We start from the raw sequence: 27,575 nt of genomic DNA, 5'->3' as shown, positions 1-27,575 counted from the left end.
GAGACTCACTTTAGAGAAAGAAATGGGCGGCAATTCACCACCCCTACTGAGAGAAATAAACATTTCGGGCCAAGATGGTCTTTGAGCTCATTCCACCCTCTAGACTTTGTAGAGCGTCCCTAACGGTGCAGCTCGGAGGCTTGTGGGAAATGTAGTTCCGCGGCCAACAGGACGCCGCTGCGAGGACCCTGGGCGCGCAGCCCTGACGTCTGCGCATGTGCGGCGCGCCGAGCGGCGTCTCCCCTCCCTCCCCCCCCACCCCAGGCTGAGAGTGGGTGACGAGACCCCCTCGTCCGCGCGTCCTCGCTGCCCCACGCCGTGGCCCAGAGCCGCGGAACCACGAGCTGAAGCCCTGCCCTTCCAGGTAGGAAAAGATGCTATCAGGAGGCTTGACGTGGCCTGCGGCCCAGGGGCCAGAGATGACGGGTGGGTTCCTGCCCGGGCGGGTGGGAGCCCAAACTTCGGTTGCAACCACGGAGGCGACGTCCGGGGCCGCCCTGGTCCTCCTCCGGGCGGAGCCCACGGGGTGGGCCTCGCGGCGGTACGGGGACGGCGGCGTGGGCGCGGGCGGCGGCCGGGCCTCCCGGCCTCCCTTTGTCAGGAGACGAGCCTGCGACCCACGGTGAGGCTCCGCGGCCGCACGGGAACGAGCCCGGAAGTCCCGGGGCGCGCACGCGGCCGGACCTGCGGGGCGGGGCGGGGCGGGGGCGGGGCCTGCCGCGCTGGGCCCCGCCCCGCGAGCCACCTGCCGCAGCCTGGTGCCTCTCCAGGTTGGAGGGGAAGCCTCCGCAATCCTCCAGACGCGCAGTGAGCTGGAGCCCCGCTCTGTCCACAGGGTTTCCGGTCGTGTCTTCTAATCTTCACATCCAGCCAGTGTCTTCCGGTATGGTCATCGCTAGAAGGGCTCAGAAGGGGGAAGTGATTCACCTGAGGTCAGCCAGCCAGCTGCCACTTCATGTTACCTGACAGCGAATTGTTTTTCCTTTTGTCTTTTGTCTTGGCCTACTGGTGGTTTTCATACGTTTGAAATTTTCTCCCTGGGTGAATTCGCTGTTTACTCCTTATAGGGCACCCTGAAGACTATAAACAACTTTGTGATTTTACAAGTTTTCCCATGGACTGGGAGTATAGGCAGAGAACTTGCCTAGCATGGAAGAGGCCTTGCGTTTGATGTAGCATGGAAGCCAAGAAGGTTTCCTAGGATTCAAAAGTTTGGAAACTTTGGAACCAATTGCATTCTTTTTAGACGGTTAGCTTATTGTTGTTGTTGTTATATTATTATTATTTTGTCAGTCATGGGCTTGAACTCGGCCTGGGCACTGTTCCCAGAGCTCTGTTGCTCAAGGCTCATGCTCTACCACTTTGACCCACAATGCCACTTCTGGTTTATTGAGTGGTTAATTGGAGATTAGAGTCTCATGGGAACTTTTCTGCCCAGGCTGGCTTTGAACTGTGGTCCATAGATCTCAGCCTCCTGAGTAGTTAGGATTATAGTTATGAACTACCTGCACTTGACTGACTGTTAACTTTTATTGTGATTCTATTAATGGTTACATTAAGGGTACTATTAAGTCATTTCAGAGAGGCTGAACTTTAGTCCTGTTCTAGGTGTCAACCCAATAAAAGGCAGTGGGGAAGCATTTTTTTCTCTCTGTGTCTCTGTCTGTCTGTCTGTCTGTGGCAGTGGGGAAGCATTTTCTTCTCTCTGTGTCTCTGTCTGTCTGTCTCTCTCTCTCTCTGGCATTTGGCCTGGGGTTTGAGCTCATGAATTGGGTGCTGTCCTTGAGCTGTTTTGCTCACTTGAACTATAGTTTCCACTTTTTTTTGGTGATTAATTGGAGACAAGAGTCTCATGGAGGGCTGGGAAGGTGGCTCAGTGGTAGTGTGCTTGCCTTGTATGCATGAGGCTCTCGGTTTGATTCCTCAGCACCATATAAAGCAGGAAAGGCTGGAAGTGGCACCATGGCTCAAGGGGTAGGGTGCTCGCCTTGAGCTAAAGAGCTGAGGGACAGCGCCAAAAAAAGAAAAAAAGAGTCTCATGGAGTTTCCTGCTTGGGCTGGCTTTGAACTGCAATCCAATCAGCCTCCTGATTAGCGAGGATTAGACATGAGCCCCTAGTGCCCAGTTTAGGAATTATTATTTTGTCAGATAGTATGTAGAGATTTCTAAAACAAACATTGATGAATATGAGGCAGGTCAGTTCTTCAATAACATGCCTTCCTTTTTCTTCTGTTCCAGTTCTGTCTTCATAGTTCTCTGTCTTTACACCCAAACTGCAGAAATGAACAAAATGAGCAAATCCCAGGTGAGTTGTTTATTCCCTCTTTTTTAAAAAATATTGCATTTGTGGAAACTTACGTGGATCAAAAAATGAGGTAGAGGGCTGGGAAGTTGGCTCAGTGGTAGAGCACTTGCCTTGCATGCCTGAGGCCCTGGGTTCGATTCCTCAGCACCACATAAGCAAAAAGAAAAAAGCCGGAAGTGGCGCTGTGGCTCAAGTGGTAGAGCACTAGCCTTGAGCTGAAGAGCTGAGGGACAGTGCTCAGGCCCAGAGTTCAGGCCCCACAACCGGAAAAAAATAAAATAAAAAAATAAAAAAATGAGGTAGAAAAGTATGAACCAGTTAGACGTAAGGAAAACACTAAAATAAGTGGTTGATGCCAGCCGTTGGGTATCCTTGCTTCTGTCTGTTAGGCCGTTTTCACTGGTGGACGGCAGCGTCTCACTGTGATTTGCAGGACCCTGATAGCCTGTAACGTTGAACATCTTTTCATGATTATTTGCCATCTGTACATCATCTCTGGTGAAGTGTCTGTTCACAATTTTTTGCCCATTACTTAATTGTTTATTTTCTTATTTTGAGCTTTCAGAGTTATTTGTATATTTAGATGCTAATGATTGTTTTTCAAAATTTTTCCCCAGTCTGGGGTTTGTCTTTATAGTCTTTGCTTTGTTGTCTGTGTTGGCCTGGCACCAAGATCCTCCCAATCTCAGTGCCTCAATCTAATGTAGCTGGGATGGTAGGCATGTACCACTACACTTGGCTGTCTGTTGAGAAGGGTCTCACACACTCCAATTGTCAGCCTCCCATGAAGAGAGGATCGCACGCTTGAGCCACCTGGCTTAGGGTATTTTAAATACTTTTTTTCCCCTCAAGTTATAGTAGATGGTATTTTTTTTTTTTTTTTTTGGGTCCGGTCATGGGGCCTGAACTCTGGGCCTGGGCGCTATCCCTCAGCTCTTCAGCTCAAGGTTAGCGCTCTACCACTTGAGCCATAGCGCCACTTCCGGCTTTTTTTTATTGCTTATGTGGTGCTGGGGAATCGAACCCAGGGCCTCAGGCATGCAAGGCAAGTGCTTTACCACTGAGCCACCTTCCCAGCCCCAGTAGATGGTATTAGAGAAAAGAAATAACTCAGGTATTGCTGGTGATAGCTTTGCTGGTAGCAATCTGACAATACTTACCAAGCAAACCTAGAGAAGTCTAGCTGTGTCTAAATATTTTTCACATGAGTGTTCAAGTCTCCAGGAGAAGATGAGCAGAGTAAAATCTCTGGTCGTAGTTTAGCTCCAGCTTCCCGAGTTTGCAGCAGCTCATTTGGGGAAGTCATTGGCAAGGTCATAAGAAACATATGGAAACATAAGGCTCAGCACAGTTGGTCCATCTGGCAGGTCAAAGTGTGGCTCGAGTATTGGGTGTCTGACAGGAATGTAATTAGAGGGAGTGGGATGCTCTGTATTTTCTGCTTGGTTTACTGCCACCTCTCAAGAGTGGATGAGAGCAATACACTTTTGTGGGGGGAATGAATACCTTCATCTGCTCCAAGGCAGCCTGTTGTGGTGGGAGACAGATGTGAGCACGGTGTTCAACATAAAGCAACCCGAGTGCAGACAGAATCTGGCTGAGGCTTGCCCCGCATCTGCCCTCGGGTGAGGAGGAGGAGCATAGAGCAAGTGGCCTTTTCTTTTAACTTTGTGTTCTCAACTCACTTCCTACTTGAACTGATTCTGAAGTTCAGACCCACATGCCACAGACTGTATCATGGTTGTCAGAGGCATTATTTTCTTCCAGTGTTATGACAGAAAATGCAAATGCACAGCCATTAAGACATGATAGTAAAGTGCACCTTGGTACCACATGAGTGAGCTAAGAGGACTGAATTTGATCTAAAGTGCAGTAACTTCCCACCTGGGAGGGGAACTCAAAGCGAAACCTGGGGTGCCTGCCTTCCCAGTGCTCTACATGCCCAACCTACCTGTAAATGTGTCAGGACATTCCCCCCCTCCCCTCCGTACCAGGGTTTGAACTCATGACCTATGCTTGCTTATTAGGCTAGTACTTTACCACTTAGCCACACCTCTAGCCCAGCACTTTACTGGTTATTTTGGAGATGGAGTCTCCCAGACTTTTCTGCCTGAGTTGGCTTTGAATCTTGATCCTCAGATCTGAGCCTCCTGAGTAGCTGTTTCCAGACTTGAGTCACCAGTGCCCTGTTGTTACAGTGTCTAACTTGGTAACAGACCTCAGATGCCTGCTTTTGAATAACCGTGTTCCAGTTTATGCTAGAAGTAATTTGATGTGATTAGAGAATTACCATTTTTCCTTCTCCTTTTTTTTTTTTTTTGTCATGGGGCTGAACTCTGGGCCTGGGCTCTGCCCCTCAGCTCTTTAGCTCAAGGCAAGTGCTCTACCACTTGAGCCATAGTGCCACCTCTGGTTTTCTGGTATTTTATTGAGATAAAGAGTCTCACGGGGGGGCTAGGAAGGTGGCTCAGTGGTAGAGCGCTTGCCTTTCATGCCTGAGGCCCTGAGCACCACATAAGCAAAAAGAAAAAAGCCGGAAGTGGCGCTGTGGTTCAAGTGGTAGAGCGAAGAACTGTGGGACAGCGCCCAGGCCCAGAGTTCAGGCCCCATGACCGGACCCCAAAAAAAAAAAAGTCTCATGGACTTTCCTGCCCAGGCTGGCTTTGAACCACGGTCCTCAGATCTCAGTCTCCTTAGTAGCTAGAATTACAGGCGTGAGCCACCGGTGCCCTGCCCATTCTTCCTTCTCTTACACTTTTTATTTTTTACTTTTGGCAGATCCTGGAGCTTGAACTCAGGGCCTGGGCTCTGTCCTTGAGTTTTTGTGCTCAAGGTTAGTGCTTTACCACTTGAGCCACAGCTCCACTTCCAGCTTTTATTGTAGTGTAGTGGAGACAAAGTCTCAGGGACTTTCCTGCTGTGGTTGGCTTCAGACCACAGTCCTCAGATCTCAGTCTCCTGAGTAACTAAGATTACAGACGTGAGCCACTGGCGCCTGGCTCTCTTGGAAACTCTTTGTAGGCATTTCTTGTAGCTCTCTTATATTAAGTTCTGTTTGCCCTTCTCATGCTGTTGTTCTTTGGAGATTACTGTATTATGGGAGTGCATTAGGTACGTTCTTTCTAACTTTTTATGTGTTTTTCCTACATGTGGTATATACTGAATATTATTCTTTACGGGATTCATACTTGTCCTTCTCCTGCTTCCGCTACTGTGCTGGCTGTTATTTCATGACATGACTAAAATTTGTGACCAGTAAAGCCAGTCTCTCACCTTCGGAGTGAGGAGGGGTTTTGTGGCATCCAATAAGGGAGTCATATTACAAGAATGTTGTTGGAGTTCTATTTAGGTCTTGATCTTTGTCCGTTTCTGACTTCATGTTAAATCGATGGCTCATACTTGTAATCCTAACTACTTAGGAGGCTGAGATCTGAGGATCATGTTTTGAAGCCAGCCGGAGCAGGAAAGTCAGTGAGACTCTTATGTCTAATTAACCACCAAAAAGCCAGAATTGGAGGTGTGGGTCAAGTGGTAGAGTGCTAGCCTTGAGTACAAAAGCCCAGGGACAGTGGCCAGATCCTAAATTCAAGCCCCAGGATCCATGCATGTTAAATTAACTCCTGTAAGATATACATTTGAAGGACTCTAGGTTTCCACTCTCAGCCTCCCGAGTGCTGGGATTACTGGCATGCACTACCATGGCTGCTTTACTGTGTCCTCTCCGCACCACCTCAGATTGAAGCATGTGTCATTTCAGGGCTCGGTTTCGTTCACGGACGTCACTGTGGACTTCAGCCAGGAGGAGTGGGAGCGCCTGGACCCCTCGCAGAGGATCCTCTATATGGATGTGATGTTGGAGAACTACAGCAACTTGCTGTCCGTGGGTAAGCGTGGCCCTGGGCGTCGCTCCCTGTCTGCCAGGCAGCACTCTGTCCTTTCTCAGCTACCAAAAACCAGGAGCTTCAGAATTACTGAGTGTTGGCCTGTGTCTTCGCGTGTTGAGGCTGAGTGAATCCAGCCTCTGGAGTTCTACCTTCTTTACTCACCAACTGCTTAGACAGCAGGAACCAAAGTACATGTGATTGGAACAACAAAAAGCTGTGGATAGTGTAGTTAAAATGACCAACACAGGCTGGTCCATGGCTCACGCCTTTATCCTAGCTGCTCAGGAGGCTGAGATCTAAGGATCACAGTTCAAAGCCAGCCCAGGCAGGAAACTGTGAGACTCTTATCGCCAGTAAACCACTCAAAACCAGAAGTAGCGCTGTGGCTCAAGTGGTAGTACGCTCACCTTGCGCTGAAGAGCTGAGGGACAGCATCCAGGCCCAGAGTTCAAGCCCCATGAATGACAAAAAAAAAAAAAAAAAAGAATGATCAGCTCAGAACTTTCTAGGGATGATCTGAAAACAAGGGAAATGAGAGAAACTGTAGAAATGATATCGGATATCACTTAGGAGCAAGTTGGTATCTTCAAAATATTTTCTAGAATGTAGTTTGTGGCAAAGTGTAGTGGTGCATGCCTGTAATCCTAGCTACTCAGGAGGTGGAGGTCAGGAGGACTGCAGTCCAGCCCAGGCAAAACATTAGTGAGAGTGGCGCTGTAGCTCAAGTGGTAGAGCTCTCGCCTTGAGCTGAAGGGCTGAGGGACAGCGCCCAGGCCCAGAGTTCAGGCCCCACGACCGACAAAAAAAAAAAAAAAAAAAAAAAATTTACAAATATATATATTCAGCCGGGCGCTGGTGGCTCACGCCTGTAATCCTAGCTACTCAGGAGGCTGAGATCTGAGGATCGCGGTTCAAAGCCAGCCCGGGCAGGAAAGACCGTGAGACTTCTATCTCCAATAAACCACCAGAAAATCGGAAGTGGCGCTGTAGCTCAAGTGGTAGAGTGCTCACCTTGAGCTGAAGAGCTAAGGGACAACGCCCAGGCCCAGAGTTCAAGCCCCACTACCGACAAAAAAAAAAAAAAAAAAAAAAAAAACATTAGTGAGATCTCATCTCAACAAACAAGGCAGGAGTGATGCTTCACACCTGTATTCCCAGTTACACAGAAGGCTTAGTCATGGTCTCAAGCCAGCCATGGGCAAATGTGAAACTCTACTAGAAAAGTTGAAGCAGGGGCTGGGAAGGTGGCTCAGTGGTACAGCGCTTGCCTTGCATGCCTGAGGCCCTGGGTTCGATTCCTCAGCACCACATAAGCAAAAAGAAAAAAGCCAGAAGTGGCACTGTGGCTCAAATGGTAGAGCACTAGCCTTGAGCTGAAATGCTGAGGGACAGTGCCCAGGCCCAGAGTTCAGGCCCCACGACCAGACCCAAAAAACAAAGTAGAAGCAAAATATGCTCTGTAGAGCACCTGCCTAGCAGGTGTTAAGCTCTGAGTTCAAACTCTAGTACTACAAAATAGAAAAAAATTAGTTTTAAAATCCCAACATCTTCAGAGGCCGCTGAAGACAGAGGGCCTTTGCCGCTCGTGGCCATGCCTCCAAATGTCTGTCTGTCCTTGCTCAACTTTCTTCCCTGCTGCAGATACTTAACTTGGCGTGATGAGATACTCTTTTTTCTTCTTTTTTTCTTGCCAGTACTAGGGCTTGAATTCAGGGCCTGGTTGCTCTCCCTGAGCCTCTTTGTGCTCAAGGGTAGTGCTGTACCACTTGAGTCACAGCTCCACTTCCAGCTTTTTCTGAGTAGTTTATTTATCCACTTCCCTGGGCTGGCTTCAAACGGTGATCCTCAGATCACAACCTCCTGAGTAGCTAGGATTACAGGCGTGAGCAGTGGCGCCTGGCTTTGTGAGCTGCTCTTTAGTAGTATTTTTTGGCTTGTCCGAATAGTGACTTTCATGTTTTAGCTCATGGGAATTGGTTGAGATGAGCAGAGGTTTAAAAAAGGGGAAAGAGGCCGGGCGCTGGGGGCTCACGCCTGTAATCCTAGCTACTCAGGAGGCTGAGATCTGAGGATCGCGGTTCAAAGCCAGCCCGGGCAGGAGAGACCGTGAGACTCCTATCTCCAATAAACCACCAGAAAACCAGAAGTGGCGCTGTAGCTCAAGTGGTAGAGCGCTCGCCTTGAGCTGAAGAGCTGAGGGACAGCGCCCAGGCCCAGAGTTCAAGCCCCACGGCCGACAAAAAAAAAAAAAAAAAAAAAAAAGGGGGAAAGAGCCAACATATGTGCAATTAACGCGGGTCCCACCACAACGGGGTAGCCCCGCACCAGTCACTAACCCTCACCCGCCCAGCGACTCCCGCTTCACATGTCTTGGTCTCTGTGCCGTTCCACGTCCCTGAAGACACTAAGTCCTGCCATCCCTGGAGTCGCCAGTCTTTCTATGTCCCCGGCCTGCCCAGTTCAACCCAGGGCCTTGCTCATACCCTCAGCCCCTTTTTATTTTTTATTTTTTTTTGGGGTCTGGTCGTGGGGCCTGAATTCTGGGCCTGGGCGCTGTCCCTCAGCTCTTCAGCTCAAGGCTAGCGCTCTACCACCTGAGCCACAGCACCACTCCGGCTTTTTTTTTGTTTTTGTTTTTGCTTATGTGGTGCTGAGGAATCGAACCCAGGGCCTCAGGCATGCAAGGCAAGCACTCTACCACTGAGCCACCTTCCCAGCCCCCCCTTTTTATTTTTTAATTTTGTTTTTTATCCACTGTAAGGTCGTTTTGTCATCTGGCAATGCTATATATGTCCATTGTCAGTTTCTCCTTTTTTTTTTTTTTTTGCCACAACCTTTTATGTTTTTGTCTTTTCAAAGTTTAAGAGCAAGAAAAAGATGGCACCAGGGATGTTTTTGTGGTGGGAGGGAGCTATTCATCTGATAGATCAGAAAGATAGACTGTTCACGGAGACTCCACTGTGAAATGGTGAGGGGCTGACTAGTGCGTTTCTTTGTGCTCCATCCTAGAAGTGTGGAAGGCTGATGAGCAGATGGAGGGGGACCCCAAAACCCCAGACGAGCAGGCAAGGCAGTTTCTAATCCTCAAGAACCAAACCCCAGTGGAAGAAAGGGGTTACCTCTTTGCAAAAACATTTCATCTGAACACGGACAGTGTGTCTTTGAGCCAAGTGCCCTATAAATACAGTGGATATGAAAAGGCTGCGTCGTGTCGCGCGGACCCGCTTCGGGACCGGAGCTATGCGGGCAAGGAGGACGATGAGTGCAGCGGTTTTGGAAAATCACTCCTCCGTCTGAAGCAAGAGAAACCCCAGTCTGCGGCAGAATACGCAGAATATAATAAAAGCACCAAAGCCCTCAGCCCTAAGGAAGTGATTTTTAAGCATCAGAAAATGAAAAACTTGGTTCAGCCGTTCGTTTGCAATTACTGTGACAAGACCTTCTCGTTTAAGTCGCTCCTCGTTAGTCATAAGAGAATCCACACTGGGGAGAAGCCCTATGAGTGCAACGTGTGCCAGAAGACCTTCTCCCACAAGGCGAACCTCATCAAGCACCAGAGAATCCACACCGGGGAGAAGCCCTTCGAGTGCCCCGAGTGTGGAAAGGCGTTCACCCACCAGTCCAACCTCATCGTGCACCAGAGGGCGCACATGGAGAAGAAGCCCTACGGGTGCGGAGAGTGCGGCAAGACCTTCGCCCAGAAGTTCGAGCTCACCACACACCAGAGGATTCACACCGGAGAGCGGCCCTACGAGTGCAGCGAGTGTGCAAAGACCTTCTTCAAGAAGTCCAACCTCATTATCCACCAGAAGATTCACACGGGGGAGAAGCGCTACGAGTGCAGCGAGTGCGGCAAGTCCTTCATCCAGAACTCGCAGCTCATCATCCACACGCGGACTCACACCGGGGAGAAGCCCTACGAGTGCACCGAGTGCGGCAAGACCTTCAGCCAGAGGTCCACCCTGCGGCTGCACCTGCGCATCCACACCGGGGAGAAGCCCTACGAGTGCGCCGACTGCGGCAAGGCCTTCAGCAGGAAGTCCCGCCTCAGCGTCCACCAGAGGCTGCACGCGGGGGACAGACCCTGATGCCGCGGTGGCTCTTCCGGGGGAGGGGCTGGAGGGTCATGGGAGTGCATGCTGGCCGGCAGTCTCCATTGAAAAGACGGGAAGATAGGACCCCGGGAGAACACAGCCTCTTGGGAAGCGAGGAGTGCACGCCACTGCACATCATGCGGACAGCTGCGGAATTGTTCTCTACAGTGCTGGGGATGGACACCAGGGTCCATGTGTGTGTGTGCTCTACCACCGAGCTGCAGCCAGCCCATAGGGAGCTTCTTAAAGTCCCTGAGAAGTAAGTAGCACAAACATGTACAGACAGTACCCTAGAGATCTTTTTTTTTTTTTTTTCCTGCCAGTCCTGGGGCTTGAACTCAGGACCTGAACACTGTCCCTGAGCTGCTTTTGCTCAAGGTGAGTGTACTACCACTTGAGCCACAGTGCCACTTCTGTCTTTTTTGAGTAGTTTATTGTAGGTAAGAAAGAGTCTCATAGAGTTTCCTGCCCAGGCTGGCTTTGAACTACTGTCCTCAGATCTCAGCCTCCTAAATAGCTAGGATTGCAGGCGTGAGCCACCGGCACCCGGTTCTACCCTGGAAATTTATGTGGGAATATTCCACGAAACACACATCATGTTTTAAATTTACGTATGTGAAGTTACTGGGAGTTTGAAACATTTGTCTTGGCAATCATTAGGGCACATCAAACAAGATTTTCCACATTAAACATGACTTTCGGTACCTTTCCCACCTGCTATGCATTCCAAAAGGAATAGATGTAGCAAGGAGCCTGCTCCTCCTGCTCGCTTCTGTGACCATCATCACTGCATGGCCTCTCCACTAAAGAAGTGACAGTTTGGCAGAGTCTCAACCTGCGTCCAGGTTTGAAGATTTTTCTAGAAGATTTATACAAAGATGCAAGTGTGAGGTAAGGAAGAGGAACATGATGGAGGAGGCAATATGAACTGCGTTTCTCGACTCGCACTACAAGATACGAGTGTGCAGTGTAGACAGAACGCCGCATGCGTCATGACCTTGTTCCTGACTTACAGGTGCATGTCTTACCAAAAGATTACGTAGCCCAGAAAATAAACAAAACTATTTTTTGTGGGTTTCCCTGTTTCTTTTCATATTTTGATTGTCTTGTTTAAAAAAAAATGGTAGAGTGCTCACTGATGTTACATTTCAGAGATATTAAAGAAAAAACTTATTTTAAGGAAACTCAGTATTGCATTTTAAATTTCTATGTGCATAATTCATTTTAGAAATGAGCAGAATCCTGCGGTTTGAAGGAGGTGTTTGGTCCTGCTTGGTGTGTGTCACTCTGTCCTGTACCATCCACACTTCACATGTGGCTGCCTAGAAATGTCCCCAGACCAAGAGAACGACATTACTGTTATTTCTGCACAACTGAAAGATTGCCTTTGTAGACGATGTCAGAAGCACAAATTCTGCTTTTACCTGGCAGCCACAAATAGTGCATTAGTATGATGGTACCTGGCAAGCTACTGGCTTCTTACTGTCAAAGGTCATTGGCGGACTATATGAATGGGAGCCATTTTCTGGGGACATTTTCCAGGGCAGCCACAGCCCACTGGGTCTAAGTTACAGTCTCACCTATTAAAGGAAAACAGCAGTTTCGTACACTGCTGTTGAAGTGTAAATTGTGACAGCCTCCTTAGGAAATACTGTGATTCTGTGTCAACATGAAGAACACAGTCTTCAAACCAGGTGCGTCACTCCTGGGAATCTGTTTCTAAGAAAAAAAAATAATAAAGTGCCAGTACATGAGATTTTATGTTTATCAATGTATATTGTAGTATTTTTGGTAAATACAAAAAAAACCCCAATATTAGAATAATGAACAAATTGTGGTAGAATGTATCACAGCTGAATGGTATTCTATTGCAAAGAATATAATGTGGAGAGAACTCTCCGTCAAATGGGGAGGCCCTCTGAGAATATACCATTTTTGTAAAATAAATATCTAAACTCCTATGTATCTGTATCTGATTCGTGGGCCGGGGAAACAGTACCTTCTGTGTGTCCCCTCGAACTCACCTCAGCCTCTCAGACCACTCCCGCAGGCCCTCCACCAACCCAGACCAGTGGAAGGACGGAATGGCTGGGAGAGCAAAGGCATGAGCACCCAGAGAAGCTGTCCTGGGAGCCAGACAGGAAGTGCTCCCAGAGCCCTGTGACCACTGACCTCTGGAAAGGTCTGCTAAGACGGCGAAGCCTGGCAGAGAGCTACTATGAAGAACGCGGGACTGAGGTAGGGAAGGAAATGAAAGACAAGCCTCGCCCGCTGCTTTTCAGCACCCAACTTCCAGTGTCGTCCTGAGCCCAGCCACAGGTAAGGGTAGGGGACGAGGGATAAGGCAGGGCCGAGGAGGAGGGAGGAACCACCGGGGGCAGCAGTCAGCACCTCCATCCCGTTCTCACGGACTATGTCATCTCTCCCTCATGTCCATAGTAATGTCTTCACGTGCCCAGAACTACCTATCTGAAACTCAGTGGCTGCAGGCACGGTTCAAGTGGTAGAGATCTTACCCAGCAAGTGTTCAAACCCCAGCTCTAGGAAAAGGAAAAAGACCCTGGAATTTCATTTCCTGTACTACACACACACACACACACACCTGGAATTTCATTTCCTGTATTACACACACACACACACACATGAATAGTGAAAAACCAACCCAAAACCCTATTAGCTAGGTCTCAAAGCACAGTCACAGCTTTGAGAGACTCTTGGATCCCCAACATAATGAGACCCACTTTTGAAAGAAAATGCCACTATTACCCACCCCCCAATTTGAACTGTATTAAATTTGCACCAAAAGTGTCATGTTTTAACATACAGATACAGATGAATGTAAACTAAGTAGGTAGGATAATTATTCACAGCCAGTTAACATTAGCAGCCCGCTGTGGCGTGACTCATTTTCGACTGAGTTCACAATTTCCCAGAAATAAAGGGCAACAACCACAGAGGAGCTAATTTGAGAAGACATGCATGCGACTGATAAATCTCCAACATAGACAAACCAAAACAGATTGCTCGACACTGGTGGCTCAGCCTATAATTCTTAACTACTCGGGATACTAAGAGCCTAGAAATCACTTTGAATCCAGTGGAGCCATAGAAGTCTGTGAGATCCTGTAAGCAGGATCTCACAGAGAGAGGCTGGCGGTGTAGCTCAAATGATAGAGCACCCGCCACACAAGCAAGCAAAAGGTTCATGAGACTACATCTCAACCAATAGCTGGACAAAGTTGTTCATTGCCATCATCCCAGATACGTAGAAGCCTAGGGGGAGGAAGAGGGTCTAAGTAAGACAGCTGTGCACAAAGCTAGACTCCATTGTTAAAGCAAAAGGGAGTTGGGGTGCTGCTCAGTGGTGGAGTCCGTGCTAGCAAGGGTGAGGCTCTGAGTTTAAACTTCAATGTGAAACATAGCTAAAATATTTATTAAATATAGAGATAATAATATATTGGGGTAAATACATGAAAACATTTACCTATTTTGCCTATTTGTTCCTGGTTTGACAGTGATGGATTAGAACAAATGGGCTCTGCAGTTTTTATGTAGACCACCAGGTGGCAGTCTTAGCTCAGGACTGCCTGTGGTACCAGGCCCCAGACCCAGAGACATGTCAGCCCTGTGTGTGTTTTAGTCTGTTTAAAAGTGGTTCTCTCCCCCTGAGCTGGGAATTAAAGGACTAAATGCTTAATGTTGGTTTTTCTTTATCTAGTGCTAGGGATGGGACACTGATAAGTGCTTTTTTTTTTTTTTTTTTTTTTTTTGGTCATGGGGCTTGAACTCGGCCTGGGCACTGTCCCTCAACTCTTCAGCTCAAGGCTAGTGCTCTACCAGTTGAGCCACAGTGCCATTTCCGGCATTTTCTGCTTATATGGTGCTGAGGGATTGAACCCAGGGCCTCCTGCATGCAAGGCAAGTACTCTACCACTGAGCCACCTTCCCAGCTCATTTATTTCTTCCTCCTCCTCCTCTTCCTCCTCCTCCTCCTCCTCCTCCTCCTCCTCCTCCTCCTCCTCCTCCTCCTCCTCCTCCTCCTCCTCCTCCTCCTCCTTCTTCGCTTTTCAGCTCAAGGCTAGCGCTCTACTACTTAAGTCACAGTATCACTTATGACAAGTGCTCTTAAATAACAACTAGTAAAGCTGGGTGCCAATGGCTCACACCTGTAATGTTAGCTGCTCAGGAGGCTGAGATCTGAGAATCAAGGTTCAAAGCCAGCCTGGGCAGGAAAGGTCCATGAAACTCTTATCTCCAATAAACCACCAGAAGGCTGGGCACTGGTGGCTCATGCCTATAGTCCTAGCTACTCAGGAGACTGAGATCTGAGGATTGTGGTTCAAAGCCAGCCCGGGCAGGAAAGACTGTGAGACTCTTATCTCCATTAAACCACTCAGAAAACTGGAAGTGGTACTGTTGCTCAAGTGGTAGAGCGCTAGCCTTGAGCTGAAGAGCTGAGAGACAGCACCCAGGTCCAGAGTTCAAGTCCCACGACCGACATACACACACACACCAGAAAATGGCGCTGTGGCTCAAGTGATAGAGCCCTAGCCTTGAGCTGAAGAGCTGAGGGACAACACCCAGGCCCAGAGTTCAAGCCACATGATTGGAAAAAAAAAAAGCAACTAGTAAACAATCCAGTAGCCTATTAAAATGATAAGAATGATTTGTTTATGCAAGGTTGACTCAATCTGAGAAGCTCAATGTAATAATAGAATCAAGGAAGAAAATTGATCATCTCAATTAATGTAAAAGGCTCTTGGTCAAAATCCACCAGCATTTCTTGGAAAAAAGTGCTCAGGGGGCTGGGAAGGTGGCTCAGTGGTAGAGTGCTTGCCTTGCATGCATGAGGCTGTAGGTTCAATTCATCAGCACCACATAAGCAGAAAAAGCTGGAAGTGGCACTGTGGCTCAAGTGGTAGAGTGTTAGCCTTGAGCTGAAGAGCTGAGGGACAGTGCCCAGGCCCAGAGTTTGGGCCCCACAACTGACAAAAAATTTATTAAAATATAAGTAAATTAAATAAATAGTGCCCAGAAGCAGGTGCTGGTGGCTCACTCCTGTATCCTAGCTACTCAGCAGACAGATCCCAGTTCAAAGCCAACCTGGGCAGAAAAGCCCATGAGATTCTGATCTCCAATTAACCACCAAAAAGCCGTAAGTGGAGCTGTGGCACTTAGTCTTGAGCAAAAAAGCTCCCAAGTCCTGAGTTCAAGCCCTAGTACTGGCACCAAACACACACACACACACACACAAAACCAAAATCTCTTTAAACCTACAATTTAATGATCCTAAAACACAAAAACAAAATGAAGTGAGTCCCTGTTAGACGATGATAGGAACAAAATCATTATCTTAAAAATCGGGAAAGAAAAAAAAATGCTTTCAAAATTAGTTTTTTTTTTTTTTGGGGGGGGGGGTCTGGTCGTGGGACCTGAACTATGGGCTTGGGCGCTGTCCCTCAGCTCTTCAGCTCAAGGCTAGCACTCTACCACTTGAGCCACAGCTCCACTCCTGGCTTTTTTCTTTTTGCTTATGTGGTGCTGAGGAATCGAACCCAGGGCCTCAAGCATGCAAGGCAAGCGCTCTACCACTGAGCCACCTTCCCAGCCTGGCTTTCAAAATTAGTGAAGAGAAAAATCTTCAGCCTGCCTGTTCTCGGTGAGTAGTACCACTGGTATTTAAATGAGAGATTGGTGGGGGGAAGGGGGCATTTGTATGGAAGAGTTTGGCAATGGAAGTATTTGGGAGAACGAGTGAGAATGGACGCCACGTTTGCCATCCTTTAAAGAATTCAGTGCCCCACTGCACAGCAGCGCCCCCTGCTGGCTGTAAAAGGGTAGAGGGTGACCAAAGGCAGCCTTGGATCCAGATCCAACTCAGCCATGGCAGAAAGGCCAGAAGAGGGCAGGGTAGAGTGGAGCCGCTGGCAGGTGCTGGCTTGGGGATTTCCAAGCTGGACTGCTGCGTGCAAGGCGTGGGGTCTGAGGCTTACCTGGGGCTCTTGGCTGCGGGATGCTAAGGTAGAGCAGTGTGCCCGGAACGTGTGCCTGGAAGGCTGACTTGGGGCTAACTACAGAGCTTGCTGAAGGATTATTGCCTTCCAGAAAGTTCCATGGGTCAAGCTGGCTTTAGCAGGTAGGTCCTGAATTCAGGTCTGGGGTGAAGATAAGAAGCTAAGCTTCCTAGGAAAGATTCTCGGGATCTGCAGCCTGGGAATGACTTTTTATGGGGGGGAGGGCAATCCTGGGGCTTGAACTCGGGGCCTGGGCCCTGTTCTTGTGCTTTTGCTGAAGGCTAGTGCTTTACCACTTGAGCCACAGCGCCACTTCTGGCTTTTTTGTGTGGTTTATATGGTGCTGAGGAATTGAACCCAGGGCTTCATGCATGCTAGGCAAGCGCTCTACCACTGAGCCACAGTCCCAGCCCTGGGAACCACAACTCAATAGCTTGGGCCCCAGGTTTTTTGGGGCCACACCAAGAGACACAGGAAGCATTTCTGAATAGATGATTTTTATTGGAGCTTCTCGGAGTGGGGGAGCAGGAGCCACGGACTCAGTTGGCCGCCAGGATCTGCTGCACCCAGGGCATGAGCTCAGTGACCCGTGAATACACGGCGGGGGTGGAGGTGGAGCAGGTGCCGCTGCCCCAGGACACGATGCCCACCAGGGTCCAGGCCCCGTCCTTCTGACACACCAGGGGGCCTCCGGAGTCGCCCTGCGGGGAGAGGGGAGAGGACTCCTCAGGACCCAGGACATCCTGCAGCGCGCAGGGAGGGCGCGGAGCGCTGACAAACGCGGGCCCAGGGACCCGACGTGGGGTCGGTGGCCAGCTCTGCCATCTACCCTGCGGGGACCTGGCCGGTGGCCCTCTCTAAGCCTGGCCGTGGCCTCTGCCCTGCGCAGCCCAGCACCAGGCTGGGACAACTGGTCTCCCTCCCCAGTGAGTGGGGAGGAGTGGGGTCAGGGAGCCCAGGGCTCTGGGGGGCAATGTGGAGATGACCAGGGAAGGGCCAGCCGCGGGTGGGTGGGGCACGCGACCATACCATGCAGGAGGAGACGCCACTGGCGCCTGCGCAGATCATGGAGTCCTTGATCTTGGCGCCCCAGAACTTCTTGCATTCGGCGGTGGACAGGAGGGGCAGGGTGGCCTGCTGCAGCTTTTCGGGGGTCTTGGTGGCTGCAGGGACAGAGGACGGGGTCAGGGCCCCTCTTATTCAGCCCTCCCCACCCCCCAGTGGAGAAGCGATCAGACCATGCCCGGGGACACCCAACTGTCAGGTCCACCCCGGGCAGGGTACACTGTACCCACACCTGTCCCCACAGCCCAGCCCCACGGCCTCTGTGTGGAGCCGGGCCTGGCGGGGGGGGGGGGGGGGGCGGGGGGGCGGGGGGGAGGTGTGGAGAGGGGGCAAGGTCGATGGAGACCAGCCTCCTCCCTCCTTCCCTTTCTGTCTCCATCTGTTAATGAACAGAAAGCTAGAGGCCCCTGAGAGAATCCAGATCGGGAAGAAAATGAGGCGCAAGAAGGTGAGCTGGGCCCCACTTAGGTGCCAAATCAGACGGAGCCCCTGGGCTTAGGGGTGTGCGACCCCCTGGTCCTTCCTGAGGGGGAGACTCCGCCCTGTAGCCGTGCCATCGGAAGGCCTTCCTGTGGCAAGTCTGTCCTTAGTCACTCTCGTTTTTCTTTCTTTTTAAATCAGAGCTGAGAATCAAATGGTCAGCAAGTGGGCAGGGCTGGAAGGGATGCCACTGCTCCCGGCACACGCCATCATCCCAATGGATCTGGTGGTGGACAAGTACTGTGCCACCAACTTTACATCCTGGACCTTTGGGTTTTTTTTTTCCCTAAGACAAAGGCTTTCTAAGTAGCCCAGGCTGGTCTAGAACTGTGATCCTTCTGCTTGTGCCTCTCTGGTGTTGAGATTCAAGGCCTGGGCCATCACGCCCCACTTCATTTTTAAGAATGTTGAGATTCAGACCAGGCAGCCCAGCCCAACGACCAGCCGGGCTCGGGAAAGGCGGCTGCTGCTCACCGCTGTACTTGGTCTTTCCCCAGCCCGTGGTGACGCACTGGGTCCCGGCCGGGAAGTCTTCGTCCTCACTGGGCAGGCACACGGCCGACACGGTGCTGGAGAAGCGGGCGGGTGTGGCCAGCTTCAGCAGCGTGATGTCATTCTGGATGGTGAAGAAGTTGAACTTGGGGTTCTTGAAAACCTGTGGGTAAGGACCAGAGCCCCAGGTTAGGTCGTGTGTGTTTCTGGGGGCCAAGCTCCTTTCCTGAGGCCAGCCCTAGCTCCACGTGTCCCGTGCCTGCTCCCCAACTTCTGGGCTGAGAGCCTGGGTGGGGAGCAGCCCAAATACCTTTGCGATCTTCAGGACCTGGATGTCCTCCTGGTCGGAGCCCTGGTCAAATTCCCCAGCCACCACGAGGTCGGACGTCCTGGGCATCGAGACGGGGGGGGGGGGGTGAGGAGGGGGAGGGGGCCTGCTCCCCTCCCCGACCCCCACTGAGCTGCACGCGGAGCCCCCAGGCTGCCCGGGACTCACTTGACCCCACAGTGGGCAGCGGTGACCACCCAGTCCTCGCTGATCAGGGAGCCCCCGCAGAAGTGGAAGCCATTTGATTGCTGGGGAGGAAGCAGGGGTCAGTCACATCCCCACTTAGCACCCCACGCTGACCGCCCCCCTTCCCAGGAGCTCGCCCTCACCTGCAGGGACACCTGCCAGGGCCAGGAGCCAGGGACAGCGTCCTCCCCATTGACGATCCTGGACAGGCCACTGAGCACCGGGTGGATGGCGGGCACCCCGCAGCCTGGTGGGAGGATTGGGGTGAAGGATGGCTGTCACTCAGAACTGCCACTGCAGAATTCGCGGTCCTACCTCAGACTAGCTCAGCACCCTCCCCCCCACCATAATGATGGGCCACTTCTTCTAGAAGCTTCCCCTGGCTTCCCTCTGCTCTCCAGACTCAAGGCCATCCCACTCACAGCCCGCAGACCCCCGTCATCCTGGGACGCAGAGAAACATGGCCATCCCCAGCCAGGCCTGCTTCCAAGCTAGCCATTTCTTGGACAGTTCTAATCTTAGGAGCCGTTTGTTGTGTAAAGTCTTAGTGTCTTGTTCATTTAATAAAACAAGACTTTGATTTCACAGCATAAAACCAATAGTGAACCAAGCGAGGCAGGTGACCTGCGCATGCCCAGGACGCTTGCTGACTCAGCAAGCTCTCCTCCCACGTGGTCTTCACAATTGGGCAGCAGGGGTGAGGGGCAGCCCAGCCACTTCCGGGGTCCCTCTCCCCTGCTCCAGGCTCCTCACTGAAAACTGGTGTTGCCAAATGGAGCATTATTTTTTATAATAGCAAAAAATAAAATATCAGTGTATTCACACTCCCGAGCACACTCAAGCAACATGGATAACGCTAATAAGACGTGAGTGGAAAACAGTGGAAAACTGCAGACATGGAGAAAAGCGTGGGTAGATGGATTTATAAATATGAAGTATATTTGTATAAACAGAGTAGAAATGACATTTAGTGAGCTCAGAACAGGGAAGAGGGCTTTTGTGCTGCGGTCCCCAGATCTCAGCCTCCTGAGTAGCTAAGATTACAGGCATGAGCCCCTGGCACCCAGCTTCATGGAGACTTTTATGCCTGGGTTGGCTTTGATCCTTAGATCTCAGCCTCCTGAGTAACTAGATTACAGGTGTGAGCCACTAGGGTCTGGCTTCTTTCTTTTAAAATATAGAACATGGCTGGGAAGGTGGCTCAGTGGTAGAGTGCTTAAACCACATAAGCAGAAAAAAAAGCCGGAAGTGGCAATGTGGCTCAAGTGGTAGAGCGCCAGCCTTGAGCTGAAGAGCTGAGGGACAGCGCCCAGGCCCAGAGTTCAGGTCCCACGACTGGACCCCCCCCCAAAAAAAAAATAGAACACAAGCCGAGTGCAGGTGGCTCACGCCTGTAATTCTAGCTACTCGGAGACTGAGATCTGATGATCACGGTTCAAAGCCAGCCCTGGCAGGAAAGTCCATGAGACTCTTGTCTCGAATAAACCACTCAGAAAACCGGAAGTGGTGCTACGGTTCAAGTGGTAGAGTGCTCGTCTTGAGCTGAAGAGCTGAGGGACAGCACCCAGGCCCAGAGTTCAAGCCCCACGACCGACAACAAAAAGAATAGAACACAAAATGCTTAGCAGGTGGTCAGCACACACACACACACACACACACACACACACACACACTCCTGGATCCTGGATGAAGATCTTGGGGAAACCTGCCCTCACTATTCTTACCCTGCCTGCAGGCTCAGAAAGTCCTAGAAGGCCTCCTGTCATCTCAGGCAGCCTGTGGCAGGTGATGCCCGGGAGGCAGGGAAAGGGGCTCAGCTCCCACTCAGGACGGGGCCCGTCGGCTCCTCTGATGGGGCCTGGCTTGGGGGGTGGGGGGTCCACAGGGCCCAGCCTCTCCCCAGATGCCAACACTCACCAAAGGCAGCCTCCACAAGGGCAAAGCAGGACAGAAGCCACAGGAATGCCATGGTGTTGTGGTCAGGGAGAATGAGTTGTACCTGCTCTGGGACCCTTTTTATGTCCCAGTGTGTCCCCCAAACCCTGCCCCATTCCTTCTGGCTCTAGCCAACCAGAAAGGCCAAGAGCCACCCTCCCTGTTCCCCAGAGGCCTTGGGAGATAAGTGGCTGCCAGGCCTATAACACCTCAGCCCCCTGGGAAAAGAGCAGCTGCTTGGCCATACCACCAACCGCAAACACTGGCCACACCCAGCACCCCAGGGTACGGTGGGCCAGGCTGGGCCAGGCCGGGCCAGACCCAGGGTTCGAGCCTGGCCCAGTCCTGCTCAGGCAGCCTTCGCTGGGCATGGGGTGGGGGACCCAGCTTCCTCGAGCCACAGGAGGGTTTTCAGCCCCTGGTTAAAGGCAATCCCACTGCAGGGTGCCAAGGCACCCAGCTGCTGGTGGCTAGGAGCCCCAGAATTCTTCCTGGTGTAGGCTCAGGATCATGAAGGCAGGCTGCAGGTTTTCTGTAAAAAAATGGAGTCAATCTCAAAGCAAAGGTCGCTCAGGCACTGATGATTATCCAGAGCATTGCTGTGCCTTCGTACAAAGCGGAAGTTCCTTATCCACTGGCGCTGTGACTCCAGCCACAAGCTGACGCAGAGAACGCACTCCTTCCACATTCCCTCCATCACCGCGGCCCCATGAAACAAGACGGGTGTGTGGGGTGCGCTGGCAGGAAGTGGAGGCCCAGGGAATTCTCTGCAACCTGCCCAAGGTCCCTCCACTCCCATAGTCAGACACTGCTCCAGGCGGAGACCCCAGCACACAGAGGGCCCCTGGCGCTGGTGACAGATGTGGACACCAAACCAAGAGAATACACACAATGAAGCGCAGGCAGCCTATGGATAGCCACAGCAGGGTGTGCTTCTCCACTTCTCCACTAGAGGCGCTGTGAGCCCCCCCCGGGGGCCAGGCCTTGACAGAGAGCCACTGAAGGGGAGCTAGGTCTCCATCAAAGGCTCTGGGCTGGAAAAGGGTCCCAGCGAGCAGAGCCGAGACACTGGGCTTGTTAAAACACAACTGTTGCGTGTGGTACACATACACAATGGGATTTTACTCGCTCATTAGAAAGAATAAGATCCTGTCATTTGTAGGGAAATGGATGGACCTAGAGCAATGTTTAGTGAGGTAAGCCAAGCTCAGAGACACAGGGCGCCTGTATCCCTTACATGTGGAGGCTAGATCTAAAATATCACTGGACCTCAACTCTGTACACCACTCAAGGCATTTGCATACGGACGAAAGGAGGGTACCAGTAGCAGAGGGACCCAAAGGTATAATTCTCCTGAACATACAAAATATTATTTAGCCAAACAAATTCCAGGATATGAAAACATGGGTTATTTTATGTTGGTGGTGGTGGTGGTGTTTGGGATGGGGTGGGCTTTTCCCTTTCTTCCTTCCTTCCTTCCTTCCTGCCTTCCTGCCTTCCTGCCTTCCTTCCCCCCCCCTCCTCTTTTTGGTCATGGGCTTGAACTCTAGGCCTGGGCACTGTCCTTCAGCCCTTTAGCTCAAGGTGAGTGCTCTACCACTTGAACCACAGCACCACTTCCAGTTTTCTGGTGGTTAATTGGAGATAAGAGTCTTAAGGACTTTCCTGCCTGTGTTAGCTTTGAATCGTGATCCTCAGCTCTCAGCCTCCTTTGTAGCTAGGATTACAGGTGTGTACCACTGGTGCCCTGCTTTCCTGTTTTGTAAGGGAGAACAAGGAGAGGTGTAGAAAGGGAGGAAGGGTGAACAAATGCGATCATGGGGGGCTGGGAAGGTGGCTCAGTGGTAGAACACTTGCCTTGCATGCATGAGGCCCTGGGTTCAATTTCTCAGCACCACATAAGCAAAAAGAAAAAAAGCTGGAAGTGGCGCTGTGGCTCAAGTGGTAGAGCGCTAGCCTTGAGCTGAAGAGCTGAGGGACAGTGCCCAGGCCCAGAGTTCAGGCCCCACGACCGGACCCAAAAAAAAGAATTAACTAAGAAATTCGATCATGGTATTCATGATACAGTGGAAAACAAGCTCTGCCACTTGTAGGAGGGACGGGAGGGGCAAGCTAGGGAAAGGGAAGGAGGGAGACATTGTCCAATAAGAGATATGCGTTACCTCACTTAGGAAATGGTAACCTTAGTAATATATAAAATTATATTTTTAAAAACAAACACTCGGAGCTGTGGCTCAAAGCAAAACACTAGGCTTGAGCAAACGAGCTCAGAGACAGCACCCAGGCCCTGAGTTCAAGCCCCATGACCAACCGACCAGCCAACCAACACCCTGATGTTGCCGCATGCTGCTGGCTCATTCCTATCATCGGACCTCCTCGGGAGGCCGAGCTCTGAGGACACTCTTAGGTTGAGCTGGGACGCGGTGCTCCGGTCCCTGCCATGGCCCCCGGGGGAGTGGAGCACCTGCGGGCAGTGGAACAGCCTCTCCAGCTGTGTGTGTTCCCGCAGCTCGGCCCTGCGGCAGCCAGCTGGGGCTTCCCATGGCCACACGTCATGGAGGGAGCCAGGGGCGGGCCACCGCCTCGCACCTGCCGCTTCAGTAACAGACCCGCAACACCTGCCCCGCCGCCTGCAGCCCCGACTTCACTCCTCTCCCGTCACAGGGGCCTCCGAAGGGACCTGAGACGCCAGGGCTTGCAGCCGCCTCTTCACCTCCTCCAGAGACGCCTCGGCTGTTCCCAAAGTTCCCTCCCTCCCTCCCTCCCTCCCTCCCTCCCTCCTTTCCATTTTCCCTCTGTCTTCTTTCTTTCTTTTCTTTCTTTTTTTGGATCCAGTCGTGGGGCCTGAACTCTGGGCCTGGGCGCTGTCCCTCAGCTCTTCAGCTCAAGGCTAGCGCTCTACCACTTGAACCACAGTGCCACTTCCAGCTTTTTTTCTTTTTGCTTATGTGGTGCTGAGGAATCGAACCCAGGGCCTCATGCATGCAAGGCAAGCGCTCTATCACTGAGCCACCTTCCCAGCCCCTTCTCTTTCTTTCTTTCTTTCTTTCTTTCTTTCTTTCTTTCTTTCTTTCTTTCTTTCTTTCTTCCTTCCTTCCTTCCTTCTTTCCTTCCTTCCTTCCTTCCTTCCTTCCTTCCTTTTCCTTTCTTTCTTTCTTTCCCTTCCTTCCTTCCTTCCTTCCTTCCTTCCTCCCTTCCTTCCATTTTCCCCCTTTTTCTTCCTCACTCCCTTGCTACTTTCTTCCTTCTTTCCTTTCTTCTACACTGCCCCCCCCCCCCAGTCCCATTGTACAGGTACCTAGAGCCTCTTGTCCTCACTTGGCTGTTTTGCTGAAGGCTGATGCTCAACCAATTGAACCACAGCTCCAAATCTTGCTTTTTTGTATGTTCATTGGAGTCTTGCCACCATTCCTGCCCTGGCTGGCTACAAACCTTCATCCTCCCCTCTCAATCTCCTCAGTACCCGGTATTGGTAATGTCCCCTTAAGAGTGGGCCTCCTGGTCTTGCTGTCCATGATAAGAAATAAATTATTATAACCGAGAGTGAGGGAATGGTGATATTGTCCAAAAAGAAAGGTGATCTTGACTTGACATGTAACTAAATGCTCAGCACATCACCTCTACAATAAAAATTTAAAAATATAACTTCATAGCTGGTGGTGATGTATGTTTGATATTTTTTTACTTGTTTTTATTTTATTTTTGCTTGCTTGTTTGTTTGCCAGGCTTGGGGCTTGAATTAGGGATCAGGGCACTGTACCAACATGAGCTTTTTCTCCCCAAGGCCAGTGTTCTACCACTTTGAACTACAATGTCATTTCTGGTTTTCTGGTGGTTAATTGGAGATAGGAATCTCACAAACTTTCCTGCCTGGGCTGGCTTTGAACCGTGGTACACAGATCTCAACAGCCTGAGTAGCTAGGATTCTAGGCATAAGTGAACAGAGCCTGGCTTATATTTGATCTTTCTTTCTTTTTCTTTTCTTTTTTTTTTTTCTGGTTGTGGGACTTGAACTCTGGGCCTGGGCGCTGTCCCTCAGCTCTTCAGCTCAGCTCAAGGTGAGCGCTCTACCACTTCAGCCACAGCATCACTTCCAGTTTTCTGGTGGTTAATTGAAGATAAGAGTTTCTTGACTACTTTTCTGCCCCGGCTGGCTTTGAACTGGCGGAGGGGGTGGGGTAAGAAATTGACGAGGTAGGGAGGAAAGGGATGGCAGGGGAAAAACAAAGGAGGGGGTAACAATGCTTGATAGGAAATGGACTCATTACCTAGTCCATGTAACTGTAACCCCTCTGTACAGTATCTTTACAATAAAAAATAGATATTAAAAAAAATTCCCACTCCTTCCTGCAGTGCAGGCTTGCTACATGGGGGGCTGGTGAACTTGGTCTCTTCCAGGAGGGGCCTGGTGAGCGCTGCTTACACGATGAGCTCACTCGTGCAGAGTGGTTTCATTCAGGCAGGACACCGAGTGTTCAGTGCTCTGCTTTCCTGCCTAACACACGTGGCCCACTCTCTGTCCTTAGCCCATCTTCTAAAATGAGCCAAGGCCAGGAACAGACAAGGAGTTCCAGTAAGACAAATGTCCCCAGGCTCTGGTGGTTCATGCCTGTAATCTCAGCTAATCAGGAGCCTGAGCTCTGAGAATCAGGGTTTGAAGCCAGCCAGGGCAAGAAAGTCTGTGAGACTCTTATAGCTCCAACTAACTACTAAAAAGCCACAAGTGGGGCTATGGCTCAAGGAGTAGAATGCTAGCTTTGGGCAAAATAGAACAAAACAAAACGTAGAAACAGTGCCCAGTGTCCAGTCCTCCAGGCCAAGTCTCAGAATTGGAACCAAAAATATGAAAATAAAAAAAGAAAAACAAAAAGAAACATCAGAAAAGGTGAACGGCCCAAGTCTGCGCCACTGTCTGATACTAAAACCTGTGCTCCAACCAGCACATTGTCACCATGAAGGGACAATAAAAGCTGTCGGGGAGATCAAGCCCATCACCACGGGAGCCTCTCATCCTGCACCTGACAGCAACCCAAAACACTCCCAGTTCCACAACTGCCAGGAAACAACCCACTCTGTCAACCAAAGCAAGAACCAGGTTTGCCTGGACCCCTGCAATCACTTGATCCAGACTCCTTCAGCAATTACAGGTGGATATAACACTTATGGGGTGATAAATCAATCATCAGGTGATATAACAAGACCCCCTGGCTGGTCCATGCACCGCGCTGGGCCCAGGATGCCATGTGCCACAGGGGAAGGGAAGCTGCTCAGCGCAGGAGCCCTTGGCCCTTCCAGCTGCTCTGCCCACACCCACATGGCTACAACACGCCTGGAGCGGAGTCCTCTCTGAGCCTTCTGGGCCTCCATCCTCAGCACTGCCCCCACACCAGGCCTCCCCCCTGAGCCTCTGCCTGGAGGGAAGGCCTGCTCCTCCAGCTGCACAGGGCTTCTGGAAGAAACACAACAACTCTGTCCAGGGTCCTAGGGCACCCCGAGACCACAGCCTCTACCAGTGTGGGGCTCAGCTGTGAGTCCATAGACTCAGCCTACCCGGGCAGCAGGGCTGTAGCTCACAGCTATGGGGCCAGGGCTGCTGTTCAGCCCCGTCGTGGCCCTGAGCCCTTGGCCTGGAGCTCAGCCGTGGACGGCAGCTGTGTCCATCCCAGGCTCCCGCGCTGCCCTGCCTGGCACACGCTGCCCACTGGACACGCGCCCAGAAAAGGGCTTCTCCACTCAAGGTCTCAGATAACAGCGGGCGCCGTGGTATATAGCAGGAGCCCGGCAGGTAACACGCAGCTGTGTGGCGGCGGCACCATGCTGGGCCTCTGGCTCCTGGGCTGCTGGGCTGTCTTGGGCGCTGCCTTCGCTGGGCAGGAAGGTTGGTTCCCCTCACCCTGGTCTGCGCTCCGTGTAGCTGGGCACCTTGCTGTGAGCGGGAGCGAGCCCCTGTCCGCTTCCCCCTCACTGGCCTCACAGCTGCAGGGGGCGTTGGGAGAATGACACAGGTCCCAGCTCCCCCTGCTCCCCAGACCCCCTGAGACCCTGGCAGCCGGGCCCTCTGCATCGCTGCGCAGCGGTCTGTGTCCTGTGGAGGAGGCGGCGATGCGGCCGTGCGGGGCACAGGGACAGACTGAAGGGGCAGTGGCGGCTCGGCCCCCTCAGCCCTGCCTGCACAAGCCTGAGGGTTTTGCTTTGTTTTCTCCTTTTTTATGTTCATCCTTCAGGGCCTAGTCTCTGTCTCTGAGTTTTTTTGTTTTTTTGGTCAGCCGTGGGGCTTGAACTCTGGGCCTGGACGCTGTCCCTCAGCTCTTCAGCTCAAGGCTAGTGTTCTACCACTTGAGCCACAGCACCACTTCCAGCTTTTTCTGCTTATGTGGTGCTGAGGAATCGAACCCAGGGCCTCATGCATGGGAGGCGAACACTCTACCACTGAGCCACCTTCCCAGCCCCTGGCTCTGAGTTGTTTTTACTAAAGGCCAGCACTCTACCACAGCTCCACTTTGGGCTTTTTTTGGTGGTTAATTGGAGAGTAGAGTCTCGAGGGCTGTCTCCTGACGCTGGCTTTGAACCGTGGTCATCAGCTCTCAGTCTGTTGAGTGTCTAGGATCACAGATGTGGGCACTAGAAGCTTGTCCTTTTACAGCTCTTAGTTCTCCTCTGTCCCCGGAATGGAGCAGCGCTTGGTCCGCTCATTTGTCACAGCCTCACACCAACTCTGGCAGGGTGGCGGCTGCGCCCCACCGTGCTGATGGGGAAACTGAGACTGAGCTGCATGGCTGAACTAGGCAGCC

The 27,575-nt window shown here is 51.3% G+C and overlaps 2 protein-coding genes across 4 annotated transcripts; one reads left to right on the top strand and one right to left on the bottom strand.

Annotated features, from left to right (window-relative positions):
* The first annotated feature begins 266 nt into the window (after positions 1 to 266).
* On the top strand, positions 267 to 12,220 carry LOC138826706 (zinc finger protein 1 homolog). Of its 3 annotated transcripts, none has more exons than XM_070021959.1 (5): positions 267 to 364; positions 836 to 883; positions 2,240 to 2,306; positions 6,064 to 6,190; positions 9,200 to 12,220. In XM_070021959.1, exons 3-5 carry the CDS (start codon positions 2,283 to 2,285, stop codon positions 10,276 to 10,278), a joined length of 1,230 nt encoding a protein of 409 aa, XP_069878060.1. In that variant the 5' UTR covers positions 267 to 364; positions 836 to 883; positions 2,240 to 2,282; the 3' UTR covers positions 10,279 to 12,220. The 3 variants fall into 3 exon arrangements, with proteins under 3 accessions (XP_069878060.1, XP_069878058.1, XP_069878059.1); XM_070021957.1 differs by having other exon boundaries at positions 836 to 932; XM_070021958.1 differs by lacking the exon at positions 836 to 883.
* Positions 12,221 to 16,807: 4,587 nt separating this feature from the next.
* Positions 16,808 to 20,875, bottom strand: LOC138826678 (chymotrypsinogen B). Its single transcript, XM_070021906.1, has 7 exons — positions 20,767 to 20,875; positions 18,993 to 19,096; positions 18,832 to 18,911; positions 18,646 to 18,724; positions 18,318 to 18,498; positions 17,328 to 17,461; positions 16,808 to 16,999 (listed from the first exon to the last, which is right to left on the bottom strand). Exons 1-7 carry the CDS (start codon positions 20,816 to 20,818, stop codon positions 16,838 to 16,840), a joined length of 792 nt encoding a protein of 263 aa, XP_069878007.1. The 5' UTR covers positions 20,819 to 20,875; the 3' UTR covers positions 16,808 to 16,837.
* Between the last annotated feature and the right edge of the window lie 6,700 nt (positions 20,876 to 27,575).

Source organism: Dipodomys merriami, unplaced genomic scaffold (assembly GCF_024711535.1).
Source record: "Dipodomys merriami isolate MVZ:Mamm:240054 unplaced genomic scaffold, mDipMer1.0.p SCAF_148, whole genome shotgun sequence".
Lineage (NCBI taxonomy): Eukaryota > Metazoa > Chordata > Mammalia > Rodentia > Heteromyidae > Dipodomys > Dipodomys merriami.
Note: the sequence above shows the minus strand (reverse complement) of the source record. Positions and strands in the feature narration are given on the sequence as shown.